The sequence below is a fragment of the Notolepis coatsorum genome (assembly GCF_963971535.1).
Source record: "Notolepis coatsorum genome assembly, chromosome: 20".
Classification (NCBI taxonomy): Eukaryota; Metazoa; Chordata; class Actinopteri; order Aulopiformes; family Paralepididae; genus Notolepis; species Notolepis coatsorum.
In genome coordinates, this window is record NC_140184.1 from 36918637 (window position 1) to 36945002 (window position 26366).

General features: G+C 43.3%; 1 protein-coding gene across 1 annotated transcript in view; it reads right to left on the reverse strand.

Moving 5' to 3' along the window:
• ddb1 (damage-specific DNA binding protein 1) overlaps positions 1-26366 on the reverse strand; it is a 174756-nt gene that overhangs the window by 19936 nt on the left and 128454 nt on the right. The window contains exons 22-23 of the mRNA XM_084337444.1: positions 22571-22741; positions 20843-20952 (exon numbers count right to left, since the gene is read on the reverse strand). Of these exons, the coding sequence (XP_084193570.1) occupies positions 20843-20952; positions 22571-22741 (281 nt within the window). The remainder of the gene's footprint in view (positions 1-20842; positions 20953-22570; positions 22742-26366) is intronic.

A 26366-nucleotide genomic window follows, 5' to 3' on the forward strand; every position in this document is an offset into this window, starting at 1 on the left:
ATATTATATGAAAAGGTTGCTGAAAGAGAGATGTACCGTAATTCCTCTAATAGTAACCGGGTCTCAAATACAAGCCGGGTCTCTATTAATGGCCGGGTGCGCTCTTGAGCTAAGCAATTATAAGCCGGCCTCCTAATACAAGCCGGGTTACTAATATACTGAGCTGCATACTGAGCTAGTTACTTGATTTCACTTTGAAAACGTTGAAATGACCAGTGACCACCTGTAATTGCACTGTTTACTATTTCATACAGTACTTGGTTTCAATAAATGAACCCAGTACATTTTACTGGGTTCAAACTGACACAAAATGTTGATTTATTCATTATGATCCGTTTGAAAATTTGAAATATAGGCCTCCCTCTTATACAGGCCTCCTCCTAATACAAGCCTGGTACCCGCTACAGTTGAAACAAATACAAGCCGGGGTTACTATTAGAGGAATTACGGTATGTCATGGTGGAGAAAGGTAGAGAGAATAATGCAGAGTCATATGACACAGAAGTAAAGGTCAACAACATGAGGGGATGAGGTGTAATTACGCAGCTAACGGGGTGGCATGACATTCAATGCACCCTTCCTTTTTCCTTTCCTTAACCTCTTAACGTTCCAGCACGTCGCAGCACATTTGCCCTCCTCTGTTGCCATCACACTGTGTTATTGTCCATCAGCTAAAATGGCCACCGTTTGATTGACACCCTACTTGGCAGTTACCTTGTTTGAAGAAAAAAAAAGTTTGTTGCCATTTTCTCTCTTATCCTTTCAAATCAGCACTGTTCCATTACTGAGGTGAGCAATGCAGTTTAGTTGAATGGCTGACAAGTACACGATAGTACTATTTACATGTTTTTTAATTATATTCTTATTATTGATTTATTTTTTGTAATGAGAAAACATCAAGCCAAATTCCTTGAGATTATTTCCCCCTCTTTATTACTTGGGCTGGACCATACAGACAAATTAAAGGAGAGAGCTGAAAAGAGATGTGACAACAGGAAAGGTCAGAGAAAGATTGTGCAGGTGGGTGGGAAGGTGGAATGAAGAGCAGAGGAAAGCTAAATTAAAAAGTAAGGGAGCAAAGGTGACAGAGAAAGTCAAGAGGAGGCAAGTGAGAGACATAGAGAAGACAAAGACATTGGAGGAGAAACGAGTGAGTGATTAAACAAAAAAGATGGAACTGATGAAAAGGCTGCTGAAAGTGAGAGATGTCAAGTATGACAAGGTGGAGAAAAGTAGAGAATAATGCAGAGACACATGAGTCAAGAGCATTGGTTATGTAAGTTATTAAGATAGCTGACAGCGGGGGGGGGGGGGGGCATGAAGGAGAGAGGAACGTAAAGGAATACAAGGTGAAACTGAGCCTATGGTGTTTTTGTGCACATGTTGAAAGGGTTTTGGTTGGTTATTTCCAACCAACGTTACTGTATGAGAGCAGACAAGAGCACATCACTCAACACTTAGCTAGTTAACGTTATTTATACTTGGTCCTCAAAAAGAATCAAAGTGACAGAGGTAAGAGTGCTGACTTTTGACTCAAGTTCTCCTTTAGTTTGGACTGGAGTGTGTTGTGTATCTTTGCCTTGTGTGGAATATTTGGGGAGTAGTTACCCATGGCTACATACTGCCTTGTTGGAAGAAAGATTATAAACAAAGTTTGAAAAGTTGACAGCTGGTCAAACTACACCTCAAGTGAGAAATAGTTCCTTTACTGATAATTGACACCTGAAAATGGCAACATTAGCTAATAAAAACCAAGTGCCTTTGAACACTGTGGTGTTTACGGTAGATGTCAGCTAGCTTACTTGTACATGACCTTAGATAGAGGTAACACCCAATCTACACTGACACTGTTGCATCACAGCAGCAATTACTTTGCAATCTATACTGGCTGTGACTACAGCAAAGATATATCAAATTCTTGTCATTTTATCACCGGTTTCAATCAGGATGCATGGCACAATAAATAAAACATTTCTTTAAACATAAATCAGGAGTGATTGATTGTAGCATATTGATGTAAAACAGCATTTTCTTTCCTTTATTTAAAATCAGTGGCCTTCCTCTCTCCAAAATATGAGACATAAAACCAATAAGGGTGGGACGTTTTTTGTCATGGCACGGTGTTCCCCAGCTACCCAGTTCACGCAATGACCACCAGCAATCCAAAACGTTGTGAATGTTTGCGTCTTGGGGATACACATACCGGTATAGCACTGGTTCTCAAAGGTTTTCAGATCTTGGTTACACTGGGGGAAAACAGCAACGTTGTATTTTCGAATTATTTCGTTTGCATGTCCAAGTTAAAAGGCAACGCCGTTTTAGCTGGAATTTTCGTTTTCCTAGAGGCAACGCTCAAAGGGGGTTTTCGTTCTCAAAACTCCCTTGGAACGGTGTCATGTAAACTGCGTGAGCCAGATACGGAGCCGTTCACGCCCAACTCCCATGCGCACTAGACACCGATGTCCGCGTGCCCTTGATATGACAGATGATGATGATGATAGGGGTAACAGAACATGAGGTGAGGAGGATCTTTAAGAAAGTGAATATCAAAGGCGGTTAGGTGGTCGAGCGGAGATTGCGTTCGTCACCAGCCCCGGAGCTGTGAGCTTGGTTCGCCTGTTCGAATCCAGCTCACAGCTCCGGGGTTGTCACCAGCTTGGCTGGCCGTCTGCACTGATACAATTGGCTGTATCAGAGGGTGGGAGAAGCTGGCGGGGTGGGTCCGGGTCGTTGTAAACAGCGACTCCTACAGTTCGGTCGGGGCGCCTGCTAAGCGCGGATTGGACGTGAGGGGGATAGTGTGGTCCTCCCACACGCTACGCCCTCTCAATGAGAATCCGCGCTGCCAGGTGAAAAGAAGCGGTGATTGGCTGGACGTGTGTCGGAGGAAGCACGTGGTAGCCTCCACTCTCCCAAATGATCTGACTGTGGGGGGTAAAGCGCAGCGACCAGGAAGGGACTGGGAATTGGCATACGACTAACATTGGGATGGGAGAAAATCGGAGGAAAATGGAGGGGGAAAAAGACCAATAAAAAAAAAAAAAAAGAAAGTGAATATCAGGAAGGCAGCAGGACCAGACGGTATCCCCGGCCGCGTCCTAAAAGTCTGTGCCGACCAACTGGCCCCGGTATTCACTGACATATTTAACCTGTCCTTGGAACAGGCTGTCATCCCCACCTGTCTGAAGAAGTCCACTATTATCCCTGTACCCAAAAAATCCAAGCCTGCATGCCTCAACGACTACCGCCCTGTAGCTCTCACCTCCATAGCCATGAAGTGCTTTGAGAAGCTAGTAAAGGGCTACATCTGCTCCTCCCTCCCCATCAACCTGGACCCCCTGCTATTTGCATACCGCCCCAACAGGTCCACGGAGGACGCCATAGCCCATGTGCTGCACACAGCAGCATCACACCTGGACAAGAGGCAGGGGAACTATGTGAGAATGCTATTCATCGACTACAGCTCAGCATTCAATACCATAGTCCCCTCCAAACTCATAGCCAAGCTCAGGGACCTGGGCTTGAACTATGACCTCTGCCAGTGGGTCTTGGACTTCCTGACCGGCAGACCCCAGGTGGTGAGAGCAGGCAACTGCACCTCCTCATCCATCACTCTCAACATAGGGGCCCCCCAGGGCTGTGTTCTGAGTCCACTCCTCTACTCCCTGTACACACATGACTGTGTGGCACAGCGGAACAACAACACAATAATCAAATTGGCTGACGACACAGTAGTGGTGGGCCTGATCTCTGCAAACGACGAGAGGGCCTACCTGGAGGTCAAGGTTCTAGCGGGATAATAATAATGATAATAATAATGACTTGGATTTATATAGCGCTCTTCATGACACCCAGAGCGCTTCACAGAGTCCATTATTCGTTCATACACAGTCATACCGGTGGTGGTAAGCTACAATTGCAGCCAGAGCTGCCCTGAGGCAGACTCACGGAAGCGTGGCGAATAATCATCGCCTACGGCCCCTCCGACCACCTCCAACATTCATTCACATGCATACACATTCATACGAGGCAAGTAGGTTAAGTGTCTTGCCCAAGGACACAATGGCAATGGGATGGACATGGGCTTGAGCGGGATTCGAACCACCAACCCTTCGATGATTGGACGACCCGCTCTACCCCTGAGCCAAAGCCGCCCCACGGATGGTGTCAAGAGAACAGCCTCTCCCTGAACGTCAGCAAAACAAGGAGATGATTGTGGACTTTAGGAGGTCGGGGGTCAGGGACTACAGCCCCCTCAGCATCGACGGGGCACCGGTTGAGAGAGTGAAGAGTTTAAAGTACCTCGGAGTCCACATATCCAAGGACTTGACATGGACCACACACATTGACAGTGTTGTGAAGAAGGCACGGCAACGCCTCTACTTCCTCAGGCGCCTAAGGAAGTTCCAAGTCAGTCAGAAGATCCTTAAGAACTTCTACTCATGTACAATAGAGAGCATCCTGACTGGCAATATCACCTCCTGGTTTGGGAATAGCACCGCACAAGACCGTAGCAGACTACAGAGAGTGGCCCGTTCAGCCGAATGCACAATTGGAGGGGGGCTTCCCACTCTCCAGGACATTTACAACAAGCTGTGCATGGGTAAGGCTAAGAGAATTATCAAAGACTCCAGCCACACAAACAACTGCCTCTTTGAACTGCTGCGGTCAGGCAAGCGATACCGGAGTCTCATGGCAAGCACAGAGAGACTCAGAAGAAGCTTCTATCCCCAGGCCATCAGGATGCTCAACGAACAATAACACTATGTAACAACCATCAAATGCACACACATCCACACACTCACTTTAAACAAACAACTCACTGCAACACCCACTTTAGAACACCTAAACACACTTTATATTTATTGGTAAAGAATTTGCACTACAACCCATACCTCATTACACCTTACTGTAAATTGTACCTAAATTGTACCTCATCCCATTTCTGCTTTGCACTGTATAGTATATTATTATATTGTATAGTATATTGTATGGTAACTCAGTTACTTCTACTCTGCATTGAACATTGTATATATGTACATACTGAACACTTGTGTCTACGTACTTGACTTCTATTTTATACTTGCTATACTTATTTTATACTTATCGATTTTGTCTAGCACAGTCTCTGGAGCGTAACAGAAAGAAGCATTTTGTATACAAGTATTCTGTACTTCTGTATGACAACTATTAAAGAAACTTGAAACTTGAACTTGATATCACAGAACGCTGCTAGAACAAGACGCAAATATTATTGCTCAAGATGTAAAATATGCATAAAAGATAGCCACTTATACTATCCTGAGAAGATAATTCATCTGTATCGCAACCGAGTCACGGATTTTGTCGAGGCAGGTAGAATTATGTCGGGAAAAATGATATCTATAGACATGGTGTATTTTTCATCCACGAAAAATGGAGCCTCTAATAAATATGATTGCTCAAGAGTAAAAGACATGTAACTGTTTTGACATTGTTTAACCTATTAAATAGGCTAATGGTTTTTTCAGCCTGTTATTCGTTTTAACTTCTTTAATTCACATTTCTTTAGTTTGCAATAATGCAACTGCAAGCCAATGTTCCGAGACATAGTGCCTTTTATTTGTAATTGTTAGGCTATTTGAATCCACCATTTAGGGTTAAACGGTGTATTCAAATAGCAGCCAATAAATGGTAATATGTCTCGGAACATTGGCTTGCAGTTGGATTATTGCAAACTAAAGAAATGTGAATTCAAGAAGTTTAAAACGAAGTTGAGCCTATTAAATTGTTTTAGAAGCCTATAGCCAATGTTCGAGACAAACTGTTCTGAAAGTCCAGATTAATGATTAGACTTAAGTCAAAAACACACGGCAGGCCACGGATAATAAACTATCGATTTATATGGAATTCGTTAAACGTATCCGTTGTCTTACTTATTATTAAACATATTATTTATTTCTCCCAAATGAAGGTTCCGAAAAGTCAGTCTCCGTCACAAGCGTAATGTAGGATAGAGCGATAGACTGTAGCTCTCTCCCCAACGACACGGACACAGGTCGGTTCTTTATAAACAGTGTTTATTATCTTGGGCTCATCATCACAACTACTCGTCCCTCTCACGCCGTGAGAACTATATTTATTGAATGAACACAGTACCTGGCTGGTACTGGTCATCACCGGCAGGGATGAGGAGTTTCATACCCGCCTCTGTTCTCCCTGACTCCACAGAGGAGTGGTAAACCCCTGCAGCCTCAGGCCTCTGTTCTCCCCGACTCCACAGAGGAGTGGTAAACCCCCGCAGCCTCAGGCCTCTGTTCTCCCCGACTCCACAGAGTGGTAAACCCCTGCAGCCTCAGGCCTCTGTTCTCCCCGACTCCACAGAGTGGTAAACCCCTGCAGCCTCAGGCCTCTGTTCTCCCCGACTCCACAGAGGAGTGGTAAACCCCCGCAGCCTCAGGCCTCTGTTCTCCCTGACTCCACAGAGGAGTGGTAAACCCCTGCAGCCTCAGGCCTCTGTTCTCCCCGACTCCACAGAGTGGTAAACCCCCGCAGCCTCAGGCCTCTGTTCTCCCCGACTCCACAGAGTGGTAAACCCCCGCAGCCTCAGGCCTCTGTTCTCCCCGACTCCACAGAGGAGTGGTAAACCCCCGCAGCCTCAGGCCTCTGTTCTCCCCGACTCCACAGAGTGGTAAACCCCCGCAGCCTCAGGCCTCTGTTCTCCCCGACTCCACAGAGGAGTGGTAAACCCCTGCAGCCCCTCGGACGGCTCGGCAGGTCCCAGCTCCCGCCAGGATATCCCTGGTAAATGCTAGATCGCTAGCAAATAAGACTTTTATCTTGAACGACTTCTTCATCACCCGTTGGTGAGTCAAGCTCTTTTTCTGAACTCTTGCCGGCTGCGTGTACGTATTTTAACGCTCCACGGATGACTGGTCGAGGAGGGGGAATTGCAACCGTGTACAAGCAAAACTTTGACTGTAAACAACGGTCATCGGTCTCATTCTCCAGCTTCGAGCTGAATATTGAACTGGGACGCTATCACCATGTACTGTGCGCTGTGATATACCGACCCCCAAAATACAATAAGCACTTCATCACTGACTTCTGATTTCTTGGCTGAAATTATGCCTAAATATGACATGCACCAGAGGTGGGACCAAGTCATTGTTTTGCAAGTCTCAAGTCAGTCGCAAGTCTTGGTACTCAAGTCCCGAGTCAAGTCCCAAGTCAAGACAGGCAAGTCCCAAGTCAAGTCCCAAGTCAAGACTGACAAGTCCCAAGTCGGGTCCCAAGTCCTAACATTTAAGTTTAGAGTCCTAAACAAGTCATAATACGTGTTTCACCAAAAAGTTTCATTATCAACTTGTTGGCAAAACATAATCTAATTTCTATAAATGTAATAATATTCAGAATCAGTCTTACAACTAGATACAATTGGGCAAGAGCTGCTTGAAAACCAGTTCAGGAGTATATTGAGAAAAAAAATAATAAGGATCACCATATCCATTTTAAAGGTATAGGATAACAATAACCAACATATTGTCTTCCCACTTGGACCAATCATTTATTTAACGTCTGCCTGCCCTGTATATACAGTCTAGGCACATGATCCATAATAGCAGACCTCGGTTCAACTAACTTAACCCTTTATCAATTTTGGGGTATAAAAAATCTGTACTGAAATGACAAGGCATCTCTGCATTTCATATATTAGGTAGTTTATTAGGTATTAGAATTAGGTAGGGCCTAATTCGTGTGCGAGTTCTCTCTCTCTCTCTTGGATAAAATAACAAACTCAGCAAGGCCAACAGCTTCTCTGTTACAGTGGGTGACAATATTGTCACAAGGAAAGATGAAATTACCTACCTGGGTTCCATCCTGTGACAAAACGGCAACCAACAAACTCAATTCTTGTACCGGATCTCCTCACTGGTAAACAAGAATACCTTGAAGACTAACAGGAGCACTCATTCAAGGGTACTACGACTATGCTTGTACCTCATGGTACCAAAGCACCTCAAAGGCACTAAAAACAAGATTACAAACATCACAAAACAAACTGGTCAGACTACTGCTTGACCTTACCCCTGCCTATTTTGACAACCTAGGATGGCTTAGAGTAGACAACAGAGTACATCAACTTGCAATGGGCCTGGTCTACAAGATACACTACCACCTACATGTCGAAATACTTCCCAAAGGTCAGTGAATTCCAGGACCACAACACCAGAGGGAGTTCCACAAATCATGTTCAACCCAGATTCGTCTCAAACAAGGGACTAAACACGTTTCGCAATTATGCCACAACAATGTGGAACGCCCTACCCACAGCCGTAAAATAATGTAAATCCCTACCCTCCTTCAAAACCGCTCTCAAATAGCACCTACGGGTGGCTGCAATTAAAAACTGGCCCCTGTAAATATCCAACCCCCCCCCCCAACCCCCTCCAATGTAGTTTCTTCCCCTTCGAATGTAGTATATATTTCTGTTTCTTATGATCTATGTCTCTTATACAGTACTGTATACTTGTATGTCATAAATGTCTTGATAAAACAGTACTGTATAGCTATGTCATAAGTGTCATGATGAATTGAAAATGGGGGACCCTGATGTAAACAAGATGAAAGTCTTTTTCTGGCCTGCATCCCCTTAACAATTGTGTGTATTGAGCTGTACTGTATTGTACCCATTCTGCAATCTTTAATACAATTTTCAATCAATAAATCTTTTTAAGGAGCAGCATTAATGTTAGGCTTTCATCAAGCAAGACATTGCTGATTGTTTATAAACCAAGTTACATACTGTTATTTATGCAGCTTCAAATGTAGTTGGAAGTTGTTGCGTCTCCATCTGTGATTTTCTGCAATTCGTTTTTTGTTGACCACCACATAAGCAAACGAAGCAATATTTGGTATAATTTCCCACTGGATCCGTTGTTCTTAACTTTCGTAACTTACTACTTCTCTGGCGCAAATTGATTGGATGCTGTCGGATTGTTTCAAACAAAGTGGGCAGAAGATATGATCTTTGAGCCAAGACACAAATTACATTTAACTAAAACGATCTTTTCTTTGTGCCCGACAAAAGAGAAATTGTGACAATATCCATCTGTAAAAACATGACTAGTGGGGGCTGCCATGACGGTCAAATAGTAAACAACACCCCACAGCACAGCGTGTCTCCGCGAGTAGGGTCCAGCTGCAGCACCGGAGAATCCTCTCAAGGGGCAAGCCTGTGGCAGCCACGAACCTACTACTTTCTATATAGCAGCTGGGAGGTGCGCTGTTTTAAGTGAGCGACGAGCGTGAGTTATTGGATTGATTGATTGAACATCCGAGCTGCTTCTATAGAAAGAAGGTTCGTGGCTGCCACAGGATTGCCCAGTGAGAGGATTCTCCGGCGCTGCAGCTGGACCCTATTGGTCTCAGTCCGGAGAGGAGAACTGCGCTGCAGCTTGCTACCAATCTACATAAAAATAACGCAGTAACTAACGAACCATTCAGTATTTAATATAACTTATCTTTGGGCATGGGGGAAGCCAAGGTATCAAGTCTTCTCAAGTCAAAAGGCTCAAGTCCAAGTGAAGTCACAAGTCATTGGTATTAAAGTCAAAGTCGAAGTCAGTCTTTTTTGATTTGGTCAAGTCAAGTCCAAAGTCATCAAATTCGTGACTCGAGTCTGACTCGAGTCCAAGTCATGTGACTCGAGTCCACACCTCTGACATGCACACACGCGCGCTCTGTGCGCTCTCTCTCTGGCTGGCTTGTGCACGCGACAAATACCTCCCGCGCATACAGGAGACAAACGACATCTAACCTGACTATATAAACGCAACGTTCAGAAAAGTTAAATGAAACGTTGTTGTTTTCCCTTTAATGTAACCGCAGCCTCAGTCAGGCCCCTCTTGGGTAATTGGAAACATGTAGGTGCCACCCCCCCCCCACACACACACAAACATATATTTTAAATTATTTACAGAGCTTTGAAAATGTAGTGTAGTCAGGAAACTGTTTCTAAAAACACCACACCATCTGTTTAGAATTTTTTTCTACTGGTCCCTTTTCATTCCAACATTAAACTTAAGGTTCCTCTTAGTGTTCTGATATTTATTTATCACTCTGAAATGCCTACACACGGTCTATCATTCTGCTCCAATATTTATTACTGCTGATGGATATGATACTCATCACTGCATCCTGTATGATAAAGTAGGTTGGGCTTCTCTGGCTGAGAGGCAAAATAAACATCGGTATCTGTTTATCTTTAAGGCTATGGCTGGGAAATTACCACCATATATCACAATGTTGCTAGATTGGAACTATGGACCCTATCTGACACGCTCAAATGGCTTATGCTTAAGGTCCCCAGACTACAGTCTGAAATTGGAAAGTCAAGACTTTTGTTTTAATGCCCCAGCTTCATGAAATGATCTTCAACTCACACTAGAAATCAATACCCACCTATAATATGGACAATAAAAACATCACAAATCTCCCTGCTTCAGTGAGTAATTGTTTTCAGTTGATTCTCTCTATTTTCATCAGTGCTTTGTCCTAGTTAGTGTTAACTTGTCTGTAACTTGACATCATTGTAAATGAGGGCAAACTCAATGATTCTTCAAGTCTAAAATAAAGGTTTGAAATTAAATGTATTAGATCTCATAGTTCGATACTGTTTTTAGTCTAAACTCATTTTTGCACCCATGGACGGAGAACAAAGGGATTTAGAATGTCTCAGAAATGCTCAGGAAGTTGCGCTTTTCAGAAATCGGTAAAAATAGAAAAATGACATTTTTGAGTGCTTTGAGATGTTCTATATATGTCTCCTTACTTGCTAAACTTAATACGACTTGTAAATATGTTTAATTCTTGCTAAATGGTATAGTTCTATTCCCGTATTCATGGGAACTACAACAAGTCACATACATGCACGCGCGCACACACAAACATAGCGCCGTGTGCGGTTGATGGGTGTTAGATCACTGAGTGATACCAATATGCATTCCATGCAAATCATTCAGAGCAAGAGGGGGGAGGGATAGTTTGTTTCTCACACTGTCGCCGTCTGTCGCTGAACTCACTGCTCTCTGAAAAGCTCTCTCGACTTGCGAGGCTATCTCGGCCTGGGGCTGCATATTTCTCCAACAAATCATATACCGTTTATAAGATCTATTTTCTGGTGTTCCAAGGAAACCTCAATCAACAAAATCCGTGAATAGGTTCTGGCTGTACATGACCAAATGTAAGGTGGCATAGTCAGTCACTTATAGCCTTATTTATAATAGCATTTGAATCCACCATTTAGGGCTAAACGGTGTATAAATAGCCTAACAAATAAAATGTAATGTGTCTCGGAACATTGGCTTGCAGTTGCATTATTTCAAACTAAAGAAATGTGAATTCAAGAAGTTAAAACGAATAACAGGCTGAAAAAACAATTCAGCCTATTCAATTGTTTTAGAATGGCTATAGCCAATGTTGCCTTTTACGCACCGCGTAGCCTATATTTTACGCACTTTGTTTGCCACAAACAACGAGCTCCCATTGGCTGGTGCAGATTTCTGACAACGTGATTGGTTCAGATGCATCAAACCTGTCAAAACGCGGTGTGTGCGCTGTGAAAAGGTGTTAGACCCCGCAGAGGTATCAGAGACTCGCTACCCCCCATCCAAATTCTAAACAACAGATTGGCTTTTCATAATATGTATGAATTATCTCTTGCAATAATATCCACGGGACTCTACTTTTTGCAGTCGTTGTGTCAGGGTTTCCGTTAGAATTTTTTTTGCCGGTCTCAGGGTCCGGTAGATTTAAATCTACCGGTCAAATGAGAGAAATTCCGGTCAGAGTTTATTGAGCTTAAAAATAATTGACATCCTCAAGGCATGTAGATTTATAATATTTTAACTTAAAACTAGGCTACTTTTGTGTATACAATCATTATATTCCAAATAAAATAAGTCCAGAGACTCCGTGCTGCTGCCGACTTTAAATCAAATAGGTGTCTGTGGGCAGTCGCCCGACATTAATACAGTATACAATAATAAACCGCAGTCTGTTATAATCACATTTTTATGAGCTAACGAATTCCGTTATATTGGACATTTGTATTAATTATATCAAGCGAAGAACTGAGAAATTTGGCAGAGAGAGACGGCAACATTATCGTGGGTTTGCGTGATGACTCTCTCCACCTCGCAACGACTTATTTGCAAAGAGTATGGCGCTGCAGAGCAGCAGATTCAGCTGTTTTTTGGCTCTATCTGGGGACCACTCAACAGCGCCCCCCACCCAACAGCTGAATTGCCAATGGCTGAATTGGAGTACTGCACTGTGCTGCTGCTGCTGCTCCGGCTCTGCAGCTACACATGCACTCGCAAAACCCAGCACTAAGCTCTCGCTGACAACATTATTATACCTGCTTGGTGAAGCAACGATGAAACAAATGTAATGATTGTTTCGTTCATCGCATAGGCTATTTAATTTTAGCCTATTTTAATACAATTCAAATAATCAAATTGTGCTTGGAGGGAATTATTTTCACCGGACATTAAGACCGGAGAGATTAAATATGTCGGACTTCAACAGATTTTGCCGGTCAAATACCGGTAATTACCGGCTAACGGAAACGCTGCGTTGTGTATGTGTGTGTCACGAACACACACGGCAACTATCTCCTGCGTGCGGACCCGCGGACATTCTCTCACAGCTGATAGAAGAAAAAAAAAAGCAATAGCCTACATACTTTTCCGGACTGATCATCTGAGCTCCTCTCCAGTTGAACCGCTACGGTGTTTAAAGCCAAAATATTGATAAATCCAAATGCCATTGTGTAACATGTCATCTGTCTTCACATGCAGTTAAATCCTCTCTACAAGTGAAACTGAAACTTACCAAGCCTATAAGTTGTTAAAGGGGCAGTAGGCAATTAATTTACTCAGTGGATGCCTGAACACAGAATTACACCAGTATCACTGACTACCACGGCAAGCCTATAGAAAATTATTCTATTTAATAATAATAATAATTATTATTATTATTATAAATGTCTGTCTATATCTCTGTATCTCTTTTTTTTTGTTCTTTCTTTCTTTTTCAGGTAAACCTCTATATATCTAGCGTGTGTACATGGCATCAAATCAAAGTGTGTGTCACTGTAGGGCCGCCTGGGCCCAGTCATTGGAATAACAAAGGAACAACAGACTAGAAACTGGGCCTTTGTTCCAGGTGTGAATTGGTTTAGTGACATTGATCACATTGCATTCTGGGAGTGAGTGTAGTTCTCTTATCAAATTGGTGAATTCACTGAATCCTTTCAAACAGCTGTGCTGCGGTTCCGGTTCGAGGATGGAGTAGTCGCTCATTGCCACGATGTGACTCCCGTATTTTTATATTTAGTCCTAAAAGCCTCTTTTTATATTTTCAACTCGGTTAAACCTTTTTGTATATACCCCCTTTATGTTTCTACCTATTTATTTTGTCTGCAAAAACCATAATGGCGACGAGACAACTGAGAAATGAATCCAAGAAGGACAACGCTCCCGCTGATATAACCGCCATTGCTGGGCTAATTGAAGAGCTCAGGCAGTCCTTAACCAACGAAATCAGAGCGTCCGCTGCCTCGCTCGAAACCAAACTAGACAGCCTCTGGACGTCGGTTAACGACCATGCCGAGCGTCTGACCTCCGTGGAAGACGGCTTGAATACTTGGACTGACAGGGTGGACGAGCTGATTGATTGAATTTATTTGACAATCAAAATTACATACAATACCGGTACACACATGTACAGCCATCACATATAATCTAAAATCGTCAAGGATTAAAACACAATAAAACCTTACGGTTTATTTCCATTGTGGTCCTCACAATGGACAAGATGACTAGTATCCACCATGCACAAATAAGACAAATACAATACAAGCTAGAGGCTAGGTGTACGGGCTAGAAGAGAGCAATGACAAGCTAAAGGCTAAAGCTAACTAAATTCTGGGGAAGGAGGTCCTCCCTACGCCACCCGAACTGGACCGGTGTCACAGGGCCCTTACTGCCAAGCCAGCACCCGGTTCCAGGCCTAGAGCGGTTATTGCTCGCCTAAATCACTATCGAATAAAAGAGAGGATTATCTGGGAGGCACGGAAGAGGAGGGGAACGCTGAAATACAGAGGGAAACCAGTCCTAATCTTTGAAGACTACTGTCCCAAAGTCGTGGAGTAGCGTTCCCGCTACAAAGAAGTCATGGCCCCCCTCTACAAGCTAGGACTCAAGCTGTCTCTTCAATTCCCTGCGAGACTTATCACAACCGAGGACGGGGCGAGAAAACATCTTTCATCGCCTGAGGACGCCGTGGACTTCTTGAAGACCCGGCGTAGAGGAGCCTCAACACCGGCCTCACCAGTACCAAGCGCGGTAGTAGCTTGATTTTGGGCCGTTAGCACTTCGCTATGGCTAATACGCCGAGCGTCATATCACTCTATATTTCTTCGTTCTTATAAATATGGTTGACTGTGTGACGTTAGGTATCGCCTGGATGCTTTATTTTTCTCTGCGTCTGACTTAAGGGGGGGTTGGCCTGGTCTGTTTTGTATAACTATTACATAATGCCACTTTATTTGTCATACATGGCAAATGGTCGCGTTTGCGGCCAGAGGCGTCATCATCTGCTGTTGACCTGCTAGGCCGCTAAAATGTCAGAAGAACCTTTGCACAGCACCCTCTCCTGACACGGCGGCCTAATTGCGCTATGACAAGGCAGCAAGCTACTCTGTGGAGTAGCCTCCAGCTGCATCCCCGGAGAATCCGCTCACTGGCAACTTCCACCAGACACAAGACGCGCCTGCCAGCCACAGGACGCGCGCTGATTCGCGTAAAGTACGGAAGTTTCTCGCAGTACGTCTGGCGTAAAGTACGGAAGTTTCTCTACGTTAGCGAACGTTAACACTTTGAATGCCAGCCACAACATAACACGTGTTAGCAGCCCGCCCCCTGAATGCCCAGCACGATAATTAGCGTGATTTTTTTTTATTAGCGATCTGAATTCATATTTCATCAACCGAGTCTACCGTTGGGAAACCATCCCCATCAGGCGCTCAGATGTGGAAAAAAACCGCCCCCTATCGTCTCCCAGATGGTAATGCACCCTTTTGGAATGGACTCAATGAAAATGGATGAGAAAAAAAACCTCCGGAATCCACATTTTACTTCTCACGCATGTACCCCGAGCCGCTCGGAGTCATTGTGGACCATCAGAACAGCGTGTAATATGTCTTTACAGTATGTAGCATTGGATCAATAAAAGGATAGATTTTTGGAATGGCGATCAGGAATTGGAATAATCTTTTTGGATACCATCTGATCTCAGGTAAGGAATCTATTTTACCAGTCTTAGGATAAATCAGACATGTTTTCACGGAGATATAGCTTTTCCCCTATGTGTGATATGGCTGTTTGGCTGTGCGAGCCATCAGGAACTAAGAGAATCGATTTCCAGCTCGCGGCACCAGCACATCGTACACATATACTATCGATAATCTAGCGTTTATTTGAAAACGATTCATAAATAGGCCGAAAAATTACAACGTTCTAGAATATTCCAGTACAGGGCGTTTATCACGGAATCTTTTTATTTTCCGTGAAAACGAGGGCTTTTTAAAATGCTATAAAACGGAAATGAACCGATAGAAAAACAATCCGCTTCGACAATGTTGACTGGAAAATGAGTCATTGATAAGCGACGGGCAGATTAGACACATAGCCATAATTTAAAACAGATTAGGCGATATTAATGCTAACATTGAAGTGGTTGATGGGCATTCAAGGGGGTAAAAAGGAAAACACGGCCGGCTCTGAAAGTGTTAATTGAACGTCAAAAGCAGACGCAGTTAGTTAGCAGGTGGAGGAATTTGACCGGAGGATAAACAAACAAATGAAGAAGGAAGGGAGACCATGGCACATTTGGGTAGGTAGTGCTTTTGCCTACTTCCTTCACAATCATAGCTCATAGGTTTGAATATTAGCTTAGGCCATGTTGTTATGCGTGCCAAGTTGTGTGTTGGGTCCACTTAAGATTTATGATATGATCATCTTTTAAGAATGTGGAGATGTCCCTGCCCTTTCTCAACCTCAGTTTGATCTGTGGTGATGATCGGCCAATTTCTTGTGTGCAACAGAAATATTACTTGTCCTATTATTGTCCCTTATTTGAAGAGATTAATGCACAAGAGCTGTACTGGCCTAACAGAAATTATGCTTGTGCTTTCTCCTAGATAACGCCTTCAACCATCATTTGGCCATGGGACTGGTTCTCGGCAATGGAAATAAAAAATGTTTTACAAATAGCTGAAAACACTGTCGACTGATTTCTTCTGCAGTTTATTATTGCATTTACATGTTGAAATAACTATCGCTTAGATCAATAACACTTGTTACCTAAAAGCTGTAAATAGTTATGTAATGCCATTAGATTTTAAACACATTTTAGCATTACAACCCAATAACTGAACTATGTTTGTATTTGTTACACCTTATCCTCAGTATTTTGAGACACTGGGTAACACCATTAACCTCTTATCTAGGGACATCTATGGATCTCAGGGAATGTATTCCCAGTGTCAGAAATATAGGCTTGAGTCAATTGTAATCAGTGATGCCAGTAACTAGTTACTAAGTAACTAGTTACTCTAATCTGATTACTTTTTCAGTAAATAGTAATCTAACTTACTTACTTTTTACAAGCCAGTAATCTGATTACAGTTAATTTTCCAAGTGGCTGTGCATTACTATCAGAGCTCAAATTCGACCGGCAGGTAAATGCCGTAGTCAAGTCATGCTTCTTCCAACTCCGCAACATCAGTAAAATAAAACCAATCCTTTCACCCGTCGACCTGGAAACAGTAGTCAATGCATTCATCACATCACGCCTCGACTACTGCAATGCCCTCTACACCGACATCAGTCAGGCAGCCATGTCCCGCCTCAAAATGGTCCAGCACTCTGCCGCTAGGTTCCTTACCGGCACCAGAAAGAGAGAGCACATCACACCAGTCCTAGCCTCCCTACACTGGCTCCCAGTCCCACTTAGAATAGATTTCAAAATCCTCCTCCTCACCTTCAAGGCACTATCGGGTGCAGCACCCCTATACATCACCGAGCTCATCACCCCCTACGCAGCACCCAGGTCACTAAGATACTCCAACCAGGCTCGGCTGGTCCCCCCCCTCCCCCCCCCCCTCGCACCAGACTAAAAAAGAGAGGCGATCGCTCCTTCAAGGCCGTAGCCCCCAAACTATGGAACCAGCTTCCCCTGGAGATTCGATCTGCCCCTACGCTAGAGACATTTAAGGCCTGTTTAAAAACCCACTTTTATTCCCTAGCCTTCGATTAATCCTGATTCTCCCACACCCTAAACCCACACACTCCCATGCAATTTTATCCTGCCCCCTCCCTCTTGTATCTCTTCCTGTGCTCCTGTCCCTGGTGTGCTATACTGTACTTTGTGCTCCCCTATCCGCTTGTCCTATTTTTTGAATGTACTGTCCTGTCCTGTTGTGCCTGTTTGTATTTGTGTATTTTATAGGACATTGATTTTATGCTTTGACTGTACTGTACAGCACTTTGGTTGGCTCTCGAGCTTTTAAATGTGCTCTATAAATAAATTACTTGACTATCTCATAATGCTGATGATAAGAGAGCCAGGGGTACAGTCAGCTACCTCTCCAGAACCCAGACCGGAGATGGGACGTGCGCTCGCACACGCACGCACACAGCCACACACGCATGTTTACGTTTATAGCTGATTTTAGAATGGCTTCAGCATGAAGTTAAATCAACTATCCAGTTAATTTTATAGTGTAATTTGGCTACTTGAGAGAGTGAGAGAGAGAGATTCATGTTACGCGCAACTTGCGGAGTACGCACTGAGTCCGTTGTCATTCAATATGAATTGAAAATGGGGGACCCTGATGTAAACAAGACGAAAGTCTTTCTCTGGTCTGCATCCCCTTAACAATTGTGTGTATTGAGCCGTACTGTATTGTACCCATTCTGCAATCTGTTAAATAAAGTTTTCATTCATTCAGTCTCAGAATGGATTTGGTAGAGAGAGAGAAAAAATTGTCATTCTTATGTTGTGGCATTTTACAAGTAATCTGTGGCTTCACTGATTGTAATGAGGGGCAGCGGTGGCCTAAAGGTTAGAGAAGCGGGTTTGTGACCGGAAGGTTGCCGGTTCGATCCCCGGGACCGGCAGGAACACCAACCGCGGAAGTGCCCTTGAGCAAGGCACTTAACCCCCAACTGCTCCAGTGGAGTTGCTCAGTGGCCAATGGTGTCAACTGTGGTTGTACTGGGCAGCTCCCAGGTGTGAATGGAACTGTGTGAATGTGAAGCAGGGCGTTCCTGAAAAAGAGCATCTGTGCTCAGCGAACCTACCCTGGGTAAATAAAGGTAAAAAAAAGAAAGAAAAAATTAACCAAAGGAGAATATCAATTAAATAAATTTTTTTATGTCATCTTTGACGGTGAATAACACCATGCTAAAAAATACCCATTCTGCAATCTGTTAATAAAGTTTTCAATCAATTCCAGGCCGCGACCCTCTCTCCAACCGTATTGTACCCATTCTGCAATCTGTTAATAAAGTTTTCAATCAATCACTCTCTACAACTGCACGTCTCAACCGTGTTTGGTCAAGGGGGAGGGGCTAGGCCCCGCCAATCAGCGCGCGTCCTGTGGCTGGCAGGCGTGTCCTGTGGCTGGCGGAAGTAGCCTCTGTTTACATGCAGGCATACAGGGGTAGGAGCAGCAGTGCCAACTAACGTCACGGTGACTCGGAGGCAATAGCCTCTGTTTACATGCAGGCATACAGAAACAGGTGGGGAGGGGGTAGCAGCAGCAGTGCGCGGTGCGCGCTTCATGTCTGCTGAGACAGCGAGTGAGAACTCCGCTAAAGAATTGGATCATGATTTTCGGTTTTCACATGACTATTTGATTGCCCGTCACACGGCGCTCAGACGTCTCAGTGGGAGGCGCCAAACATAAAAACTGAGCGCAAATGGCGGGTGGCGCTCTCTAGTTTCGGTCCCTGCTTACACCGCATTCATATTACCCCTGCCCATAAGGGTAAAATGGATCCCAATGCATCCCCACTCTGCTTTAAATGCAAGATAGAGATTGGAAACCACGTCCACTGCTTTTGGTCCCGTGTAAAGCTCCAGAGCTATTGGTTCGACATCGTAGAGGAACTATCTGATATATTCCAGACCCCGATCGAACTGGATCCCCTCTGCCTCTTACTAGGCCTCCCAGATATTCATATTGCGAATTTCAAACATAGGAGACTGTTCAATTTGTTGACATTTGCTGCTAGGAAAAACATTCTGTTGTTCTGGATCAAGGACGAGGTCCCATCAAAGAGGTCATGGCACAACATTATTATGGACTGTATTGCTTGTGAATACATCACGTCTATGCTGCACTCCAAGTTGGACACTTTTTATGAAATATGGGACCCATATCTATCTCGTATTGGACCTGCGCTATCCACCACTGTACTCGCCGGATTTGCCCATTACTCTTAGCCTCCCTAGAGATCACTAATGTCTTGTGTGTAGATGCTTTGGGTCGTTGCAGAGGGTATCATAATGTACTTAGAAGTACATGCCTGTTCGCACACACACGAAACACGTGCATGCACTCACACATATAAAACATGCACACATAAAACACACACCCATACTAAACGCACACATATAAAACACACATACAAAATAAACGTACACACTCCACACACAGTTTATCAGTACACTGGGTGCTATGGTGGACCACGAGTTGACTCCTTAACCGCCACTTCTGCTGTATATACAGTACAACATGTGAATATTTGAGCCATGTCTTTGTTGTTTGTCTTTTGTCATGTCTGATAATGTACTTTTATAGTTTATATTGTCTTTATTATTTTCACCATCATTTCTGTTGTTATTATTGTTAGTGTTATTGTTGTTAGTGTCTCTATTATTATTACCGTAAATCTATTGTATTGTGATGTCTTGTTCTATGTATGTTTTGAAAAAGTGAAAATAAAAACATTTACAAAAAGAAATTTAAACAGCCGTGTAAGGATTTTACCAGAATGTTTCATAGGACATTGATTAAAAACTATCGGCTCGAATTTGACAATTGATGGCTTATTTTGAAGGTATGAACCTGTAGTTTCATATTATGTAAAACAATTATAATAATTCTTAGGGAGGAGCAGCATAACCGGCTAGACATCAGAGGGTTAAGAGGACAAAATTGCAGTGACCTCAGTAGAAGCCAAGGGAGGTATTCTGTTGTTTTTAGCTTTGTAACATGACGCAACCTGAAATGCTTGTTATGGGTGAGTCAGCTTCGCTTTTAGTTGACTGTGTCAAAAACGTTTCCATTATTTCTTTCTCTCCCTGGTTGGAAAGCTAGCTCACTATCACAGGTGATATACTGTAACTGATTGTGTGTGTCTGCAACCTAGCAACAGTGTTTCCCATGTGCAACACATTGTATTTAAATCTGAATATATGTAATCAAAGCTCGACCTCTCTCCACACTATGTTAGCGCTGTGCCAGCATTCCACTAGACAAGTGGAATCACCATACTAGGGTTGGAAAAAGATTACAGGACACTAATGTCACTTCGGGAGGCTTTTTTCAACATAGGAAAATAACTGCTTGCAGAGCAGCAACATGGATAGGAGATTGGACTTTTAGGAGCATTAAACCGGGGCACATTGCATTACATAACCCAATAATTATCTGGGAGCTCCCTGAAGATAGTTTTGTTCAGTGCCTCCAGATGAATATGTCTGCCCCTGCTGCTCATCCTCTCACCTGTCCTTCTGGCAGACAAACAAGTTGAAAGCATTTTCTGCCCCTAGGAAGTTGTCATCGTCCAGGATCTCAACAGCGCTCATCCAGTTGGGATTGAAGTCCCGTGCAATCTGAGAGAGAGAGAGCGAGAGCGAGAGCGAGAGAGAGAGAGAGAGAGAGGGGAGATATAGAGAGAGGATATATGGAGAGAGGAGATATAGAGAGAGGGGAGATATAGAGAGGGGGGAGAGAGAGAGGGAGAGAGAGAGAGAGAGAGAGAGAGAGAGAGAGTTGGACAGAGTAGTCACAGAAGTTGAGTTTTCTCCCATCCTAGTAATTACTACATTATCTATAAGCCTGGAGGCACTGGTTGGGGCCTCTAAATGATATCGCAATATTTTTTGGCCATATCACGATACACAATATATATCGCAATATTTTGACATTTCCTCTAAAGCACTTAAAAATGCTTGATTTAACACTTTGGTGCATACAGTCACGCCAATATGATTATAATAGTCCCTGCAACATATGTTTGCATTAAACCATGAAGATGCTTTAAAAAATAATGAACCCCACCGTCATAGATAACTATCATCCTGTCTCTCTTCTCTCCTTCCTCTCTAAAACACTTGAACACGCCGTATCCAACCAGCTCACCGATTATCTATTACAGAATGACCTCCTAGACCCAAATCAGTCCATTTAAAGCCCTCACTCATCACTATACACTGTATTCCAGGGTGGGTTGGCAATCTCTGTCCATGCATAGGCTCAGCCATTGGTGTCGTCTTGTCTGTAACTTTTTATGCTGCGGTCAGTGCCAATTAGTGCACTGCAACCTTGCCCAGGCCCGTCGGGGCCCGGCCCGGCGGGTTCGGGCTGGGTAGGGCTTTTTTTTTAATAAATAATTCGGGGTCGGCCGGGCCCGGGCACCGCCGTTTTTAATTTTTTTATTGCGTTTTTTTTTTTTTATAACTAGGGTTATATGATGACCTTCGTTTTAAGATTCGCTTTCTCTTTTGCGCCAGAGAAACATTTGGATGTAATTACTGCAGCGCGCAGGGAGAACTCAGGGGACAAGTTCAACTCGATTGGTTGTGTTGGAATATAGCCAGTTGGCGAACGTTTTAATTTGTTCTTGGGATGTATGTAGCCGGTTTTGTTAACGGTGTTCAACGCGTTGCTGACTTCGTGGTGAGTGATGTTTACTATTTGCTGGGTCGCGACTCGCTAATTGTTTTGTTGTGATTTTCATTACGTTGCTCTGCTCGAAATCTGATTTCTGTTTTCTGTTTGTTTGTTTGACTGAGTAGGCTATTGTGTGTCGTGTGTGTGTGTGTGTGTGTGTGTGTGTCAAAGAAGATTCTATAGCCTTCAATACGTTTTACGAGGCTGATGTGTGAGTCAGTCTATATAAGCGAGCACTGGGAGAGACGGCATTGCGAAACAGGCTATGTAAATGCTTCTTAGTTTTGTTTATTTATTACGTTCATATAAAACCGTGTTTCGAATATTTAAAACAAATACAAAAAAAATTATATTTTAATAATAATAATAATTTTTTTCGGGTTTTCACGCGGGCTAGGGCTTAAAATATTATTTACAGTCGGGCTTATTTTCGGGCAGGGCTCGGGCTTTATTTCAAGGCCCTTGCAGACCACTAGTGCCAATGCCGTGCCTTGTGTAACGCATTGTTGGAAGTGAAAGTGAATTCGTTTTTCTTCCTTTTGAAATGTCTGTTCTTACCTCTTCAAAGTTGCCCTCCATGGGTTTGTATGCCAGCAGTAGAACAGACCTCATTAGGTCTCCCACCAGAATAAAATCTCCTTTGGTCTTCAGGTAGAGGGCCATGATGTTATTGTAGTGGTTACACTCAGTCCTCAGCTCCTTCTCAGCCGTCCACTCATACAGACGTACCTAGGATTAACAAGTAATGGTGAGAAATAGGTCCTACTACACAATGGACCTCATTCTTGAACGCAGTTATGAAAAAGTTAAATACATTTCTTCTTAACTCCACTTACGAAGTTCGTGGGACAATTCTGGCATTCCTGAATGGTTTCTCATCTGGGATTCGTTCTTAACTAAGAACAGGATTTAAGAATGCGTAAAAGCACTCGTAGATAGGTCAGATTGTTGTGCGCCAGTGTTCTTAACACTTCCAGTGCCACGCCTCTTACTCCTCATTGGCGCCTCATGCCAGCCATTAAGCCCATGTAAACGATCACCTTGTTTGTAGAGCTATAACCACATTCTATATTATAGCCATGGATACAGTACAATAGTCATTTGACACTGGGTTTCTTCCGGTCAAGATGCAAAAAAGAAATACATTTTCCATCCATACGTTCCCGTGTTATACCGTGGTGAATATAAGTATGGTTTTAGAACCGTCTATCGTAATCCATGAAATGCTGAGTAATAGCCCTACACGTCAATTACATTGTAGACGTGTAGGGAATTACATTCCTCGCCTGAAACCGCTATTGTTCCGGATTCAAGTCCACATTATCGGTATTATGTTCATGAATGCATGAAAGGGGGGGGGGGGTCGTTTCTGATTATTCGAGCGTCAGTAACGGCATTCGCATTGAACACTAGAAATGGTTACCAGCCCGATCGCTATGAAAGCATTGCAGGATCAAGCTAGAATTGACGTCAAATCGCTCTTACCTTTGGCCGAAAGTAATCCATAAAGAATATTCCAATTTCTTGATCGCTTGATCTGGTAGATCCAATCCCCATTTGAAATCCGAGACATGGGATCATTCCACAGCACAGGATACAGTGTTAGAAATGTAGCTCGATACCGCCACCTGGTAGGATGCGGCCAGTACTGCACCTTCAGATTCCCACTATGCATTTTTCAGCCAACACACAGCATCCTGAGATTAAATAGGGTATTAAAATCGAAAAAAAGGAAAAATGACCCAGAAACGAGAATCTTCGTTTATGGCACTGAACGGTTGGGGCACAGAAACGAGAATCTTAGTTTTTGGCAAATAATGTGTTAAGGGTTTAATTTATGAGAAATTTGATAAGATTCTACAGACCTCAGATTCAATAATTATAATAATAATAATAAATACGAGAATATTGCAACAATAGTCCATATACCATCTTGATCTCCATGTTTGTTTTATTTAATATTTTTTTTACCTTGCTTAGTGTGCACATTGTAAGCCAGTGGAGAAACATTCCACTGCTCATCTTACTGGTATGATGTTTCATGTGACAAAAAAAAACTTGAAATTGCGGGTGGACATCAATCATGCAAATTGAACCATGCCATCCAATAATCAGTGATCAATCGCACTATTTTAAAAGGCCCAAGTCGGCACCCTAGCACACCTGATTGTTCACTGAGGAGGGAGTGCCAGTACCACGACCATGCAGAGACCATTCGCAGAGAGCGATGAGTACCTAATGGGATGCTTCAGGCTACCAAGACCTGTCCTAATGGAGCCGTGCAATACCATGGATCGAGCACTGAGGAGCCGGACCAGATGCTCAAACCCTGTGCCACGACACGTCCAGGTACTGTCTACCTTGGGCACAAGCGCATCAAGGCACCATCCCCAAATGCGTTTCCATAACTCAACAGAAAACAATACCACTCCATCAACGTTCAAATCATCTGTGACACCCAGACCCACCTGCTCAACGTGGTCTCCCACTTCATACGAACATACGTTTATGTATGCAAATTCATGTGTACGAGAATGCACGTTCAAATTAAGAATGAGTGTAGCGCACCTACTGCATAATACCTCTGGAAAACGGCGGAGGCATGATGCATTCACTGGTAGGGGGTAGGTGCGGAGAAGTTACCATAGCTCAGCGTAGGAAGCTCCGATATACTCTACATGTTCGGGAGACTCGGGTGCATAAAATCCTGATTATGATCATGTCTCTACCACAACGACAGCCCGAGCTGTGAGTGAATTACGCGAAGTGGAGCAAAGCCTTTATTACCGTATATGCCTTATGCACACTGCCAGCCAGTCAGTAGGAAGGTCCGATCGACTCTGGGTTCAGGAGACTCCATAAAAACCTGATCATGATCATGCCTTTATACCCCCACAACCCGACCTACGAGCGAATCTTGCGAATCTATTCCATTTGTTATAATGTGTGCCAGCTATTATGCTGAAGAACTTGTGAACTATAGCACACTGTTCAGGGCTGTACGTTAACTTTTTGTGCACATAGCACTGGTGCTACAGAGGTTGATAGTTTTGTAGCACAGGCCAAAATCTTGTAGCACAAGTATAAAACGTGTTATATTTGTAACAGTCACAAATGTGCCTATTGTATTTGTTTTATTTAGTTGCAGTGCCGTGTTTGGCTGTCATTTTCATGCTGACAAGTTGACGTCACACAGCCAGACACGTTACGTGTAAGGAATTATGGGATTTGGTGTATGGACTCTACTAGGGGTGGGAATCACCAGTTTCATCACGATACGATATCGATTCTTTGGACAATGATACAATATTTGCCGATATCTGCCACGATACGATACAATGCAGGTACCTGCAATCGATATGAGATGATATCATAAGCCCATTTAACACAATCAGTAACATTTAGATCAACTCAAAAAAGGTAACGAAAATATAATTTGAAAAAAAATATATTTGAGCTCTTCCAGACATTTACGGTAAATGAAAAACTATTTATTGTTTTTAATACAAATAGACCTCCTGTTCACTATAAAGTGCCACGTTTTGATATATTGAGCTTTAAACTTTAACACTTTAAGTGCCGAAAACGTGTTTAGGCGTCTTTCCTAGCCATGCTAAAGTTGCAGAGGACGCCCTAACTCGTCTTTAATATCAATATTTAAAAAATCTGTGATCGAAATCATATTTTTCCTCCGCAGCCCTGAGACACAGTGCTGGCCTCCTCTCAACCCTCTAGCGGTTCAAGAGCGCCATCTGGTGGCCGATCGGCAGAAGCGCCAAACAGGAAGTCATGTGGATGAAGTGGTGATCACCCATATTACTTCCGGCCACACTCTACAGCTCCCGCGACTCCATCTTGAAACACTCGATAATAGATCGCTCGCCCTAACTCAATAAACAACGTTATTTGGACGTATATACTATTATACAACCTGGAAATGGACCGGGTATTTCGACATCCCATAATGGAAAACTGTCTACCCCACGCTGATCGCCCAACGGCCCGCGGAGACTGGGGTGAGTTTTAGCGTGTAGTATTACCGTGTTCGACACTAACTGCTATGATGAACATTTGACCCACATTAGATGAATGGTATAACGTTGCCCACGGAATTATAAACGATCCCCCGCCCATCGGGTCATCATCAGATGATACGTAGAAACTTCTAGAAGCACGTCCATTTGAAATTTTTCATCTGCCACCGATCGCTACCAAACTGTATTTGATCATCAATATAATGCATTTGGGGCTATAAATCACGTTCTGGAGAAAGCTGCAGAAAGAGATGAAAACATACTTATACTTTAGATCATATTTTAGTGTGAATATGTGAATGAAAAAGTTTAACGTTCAT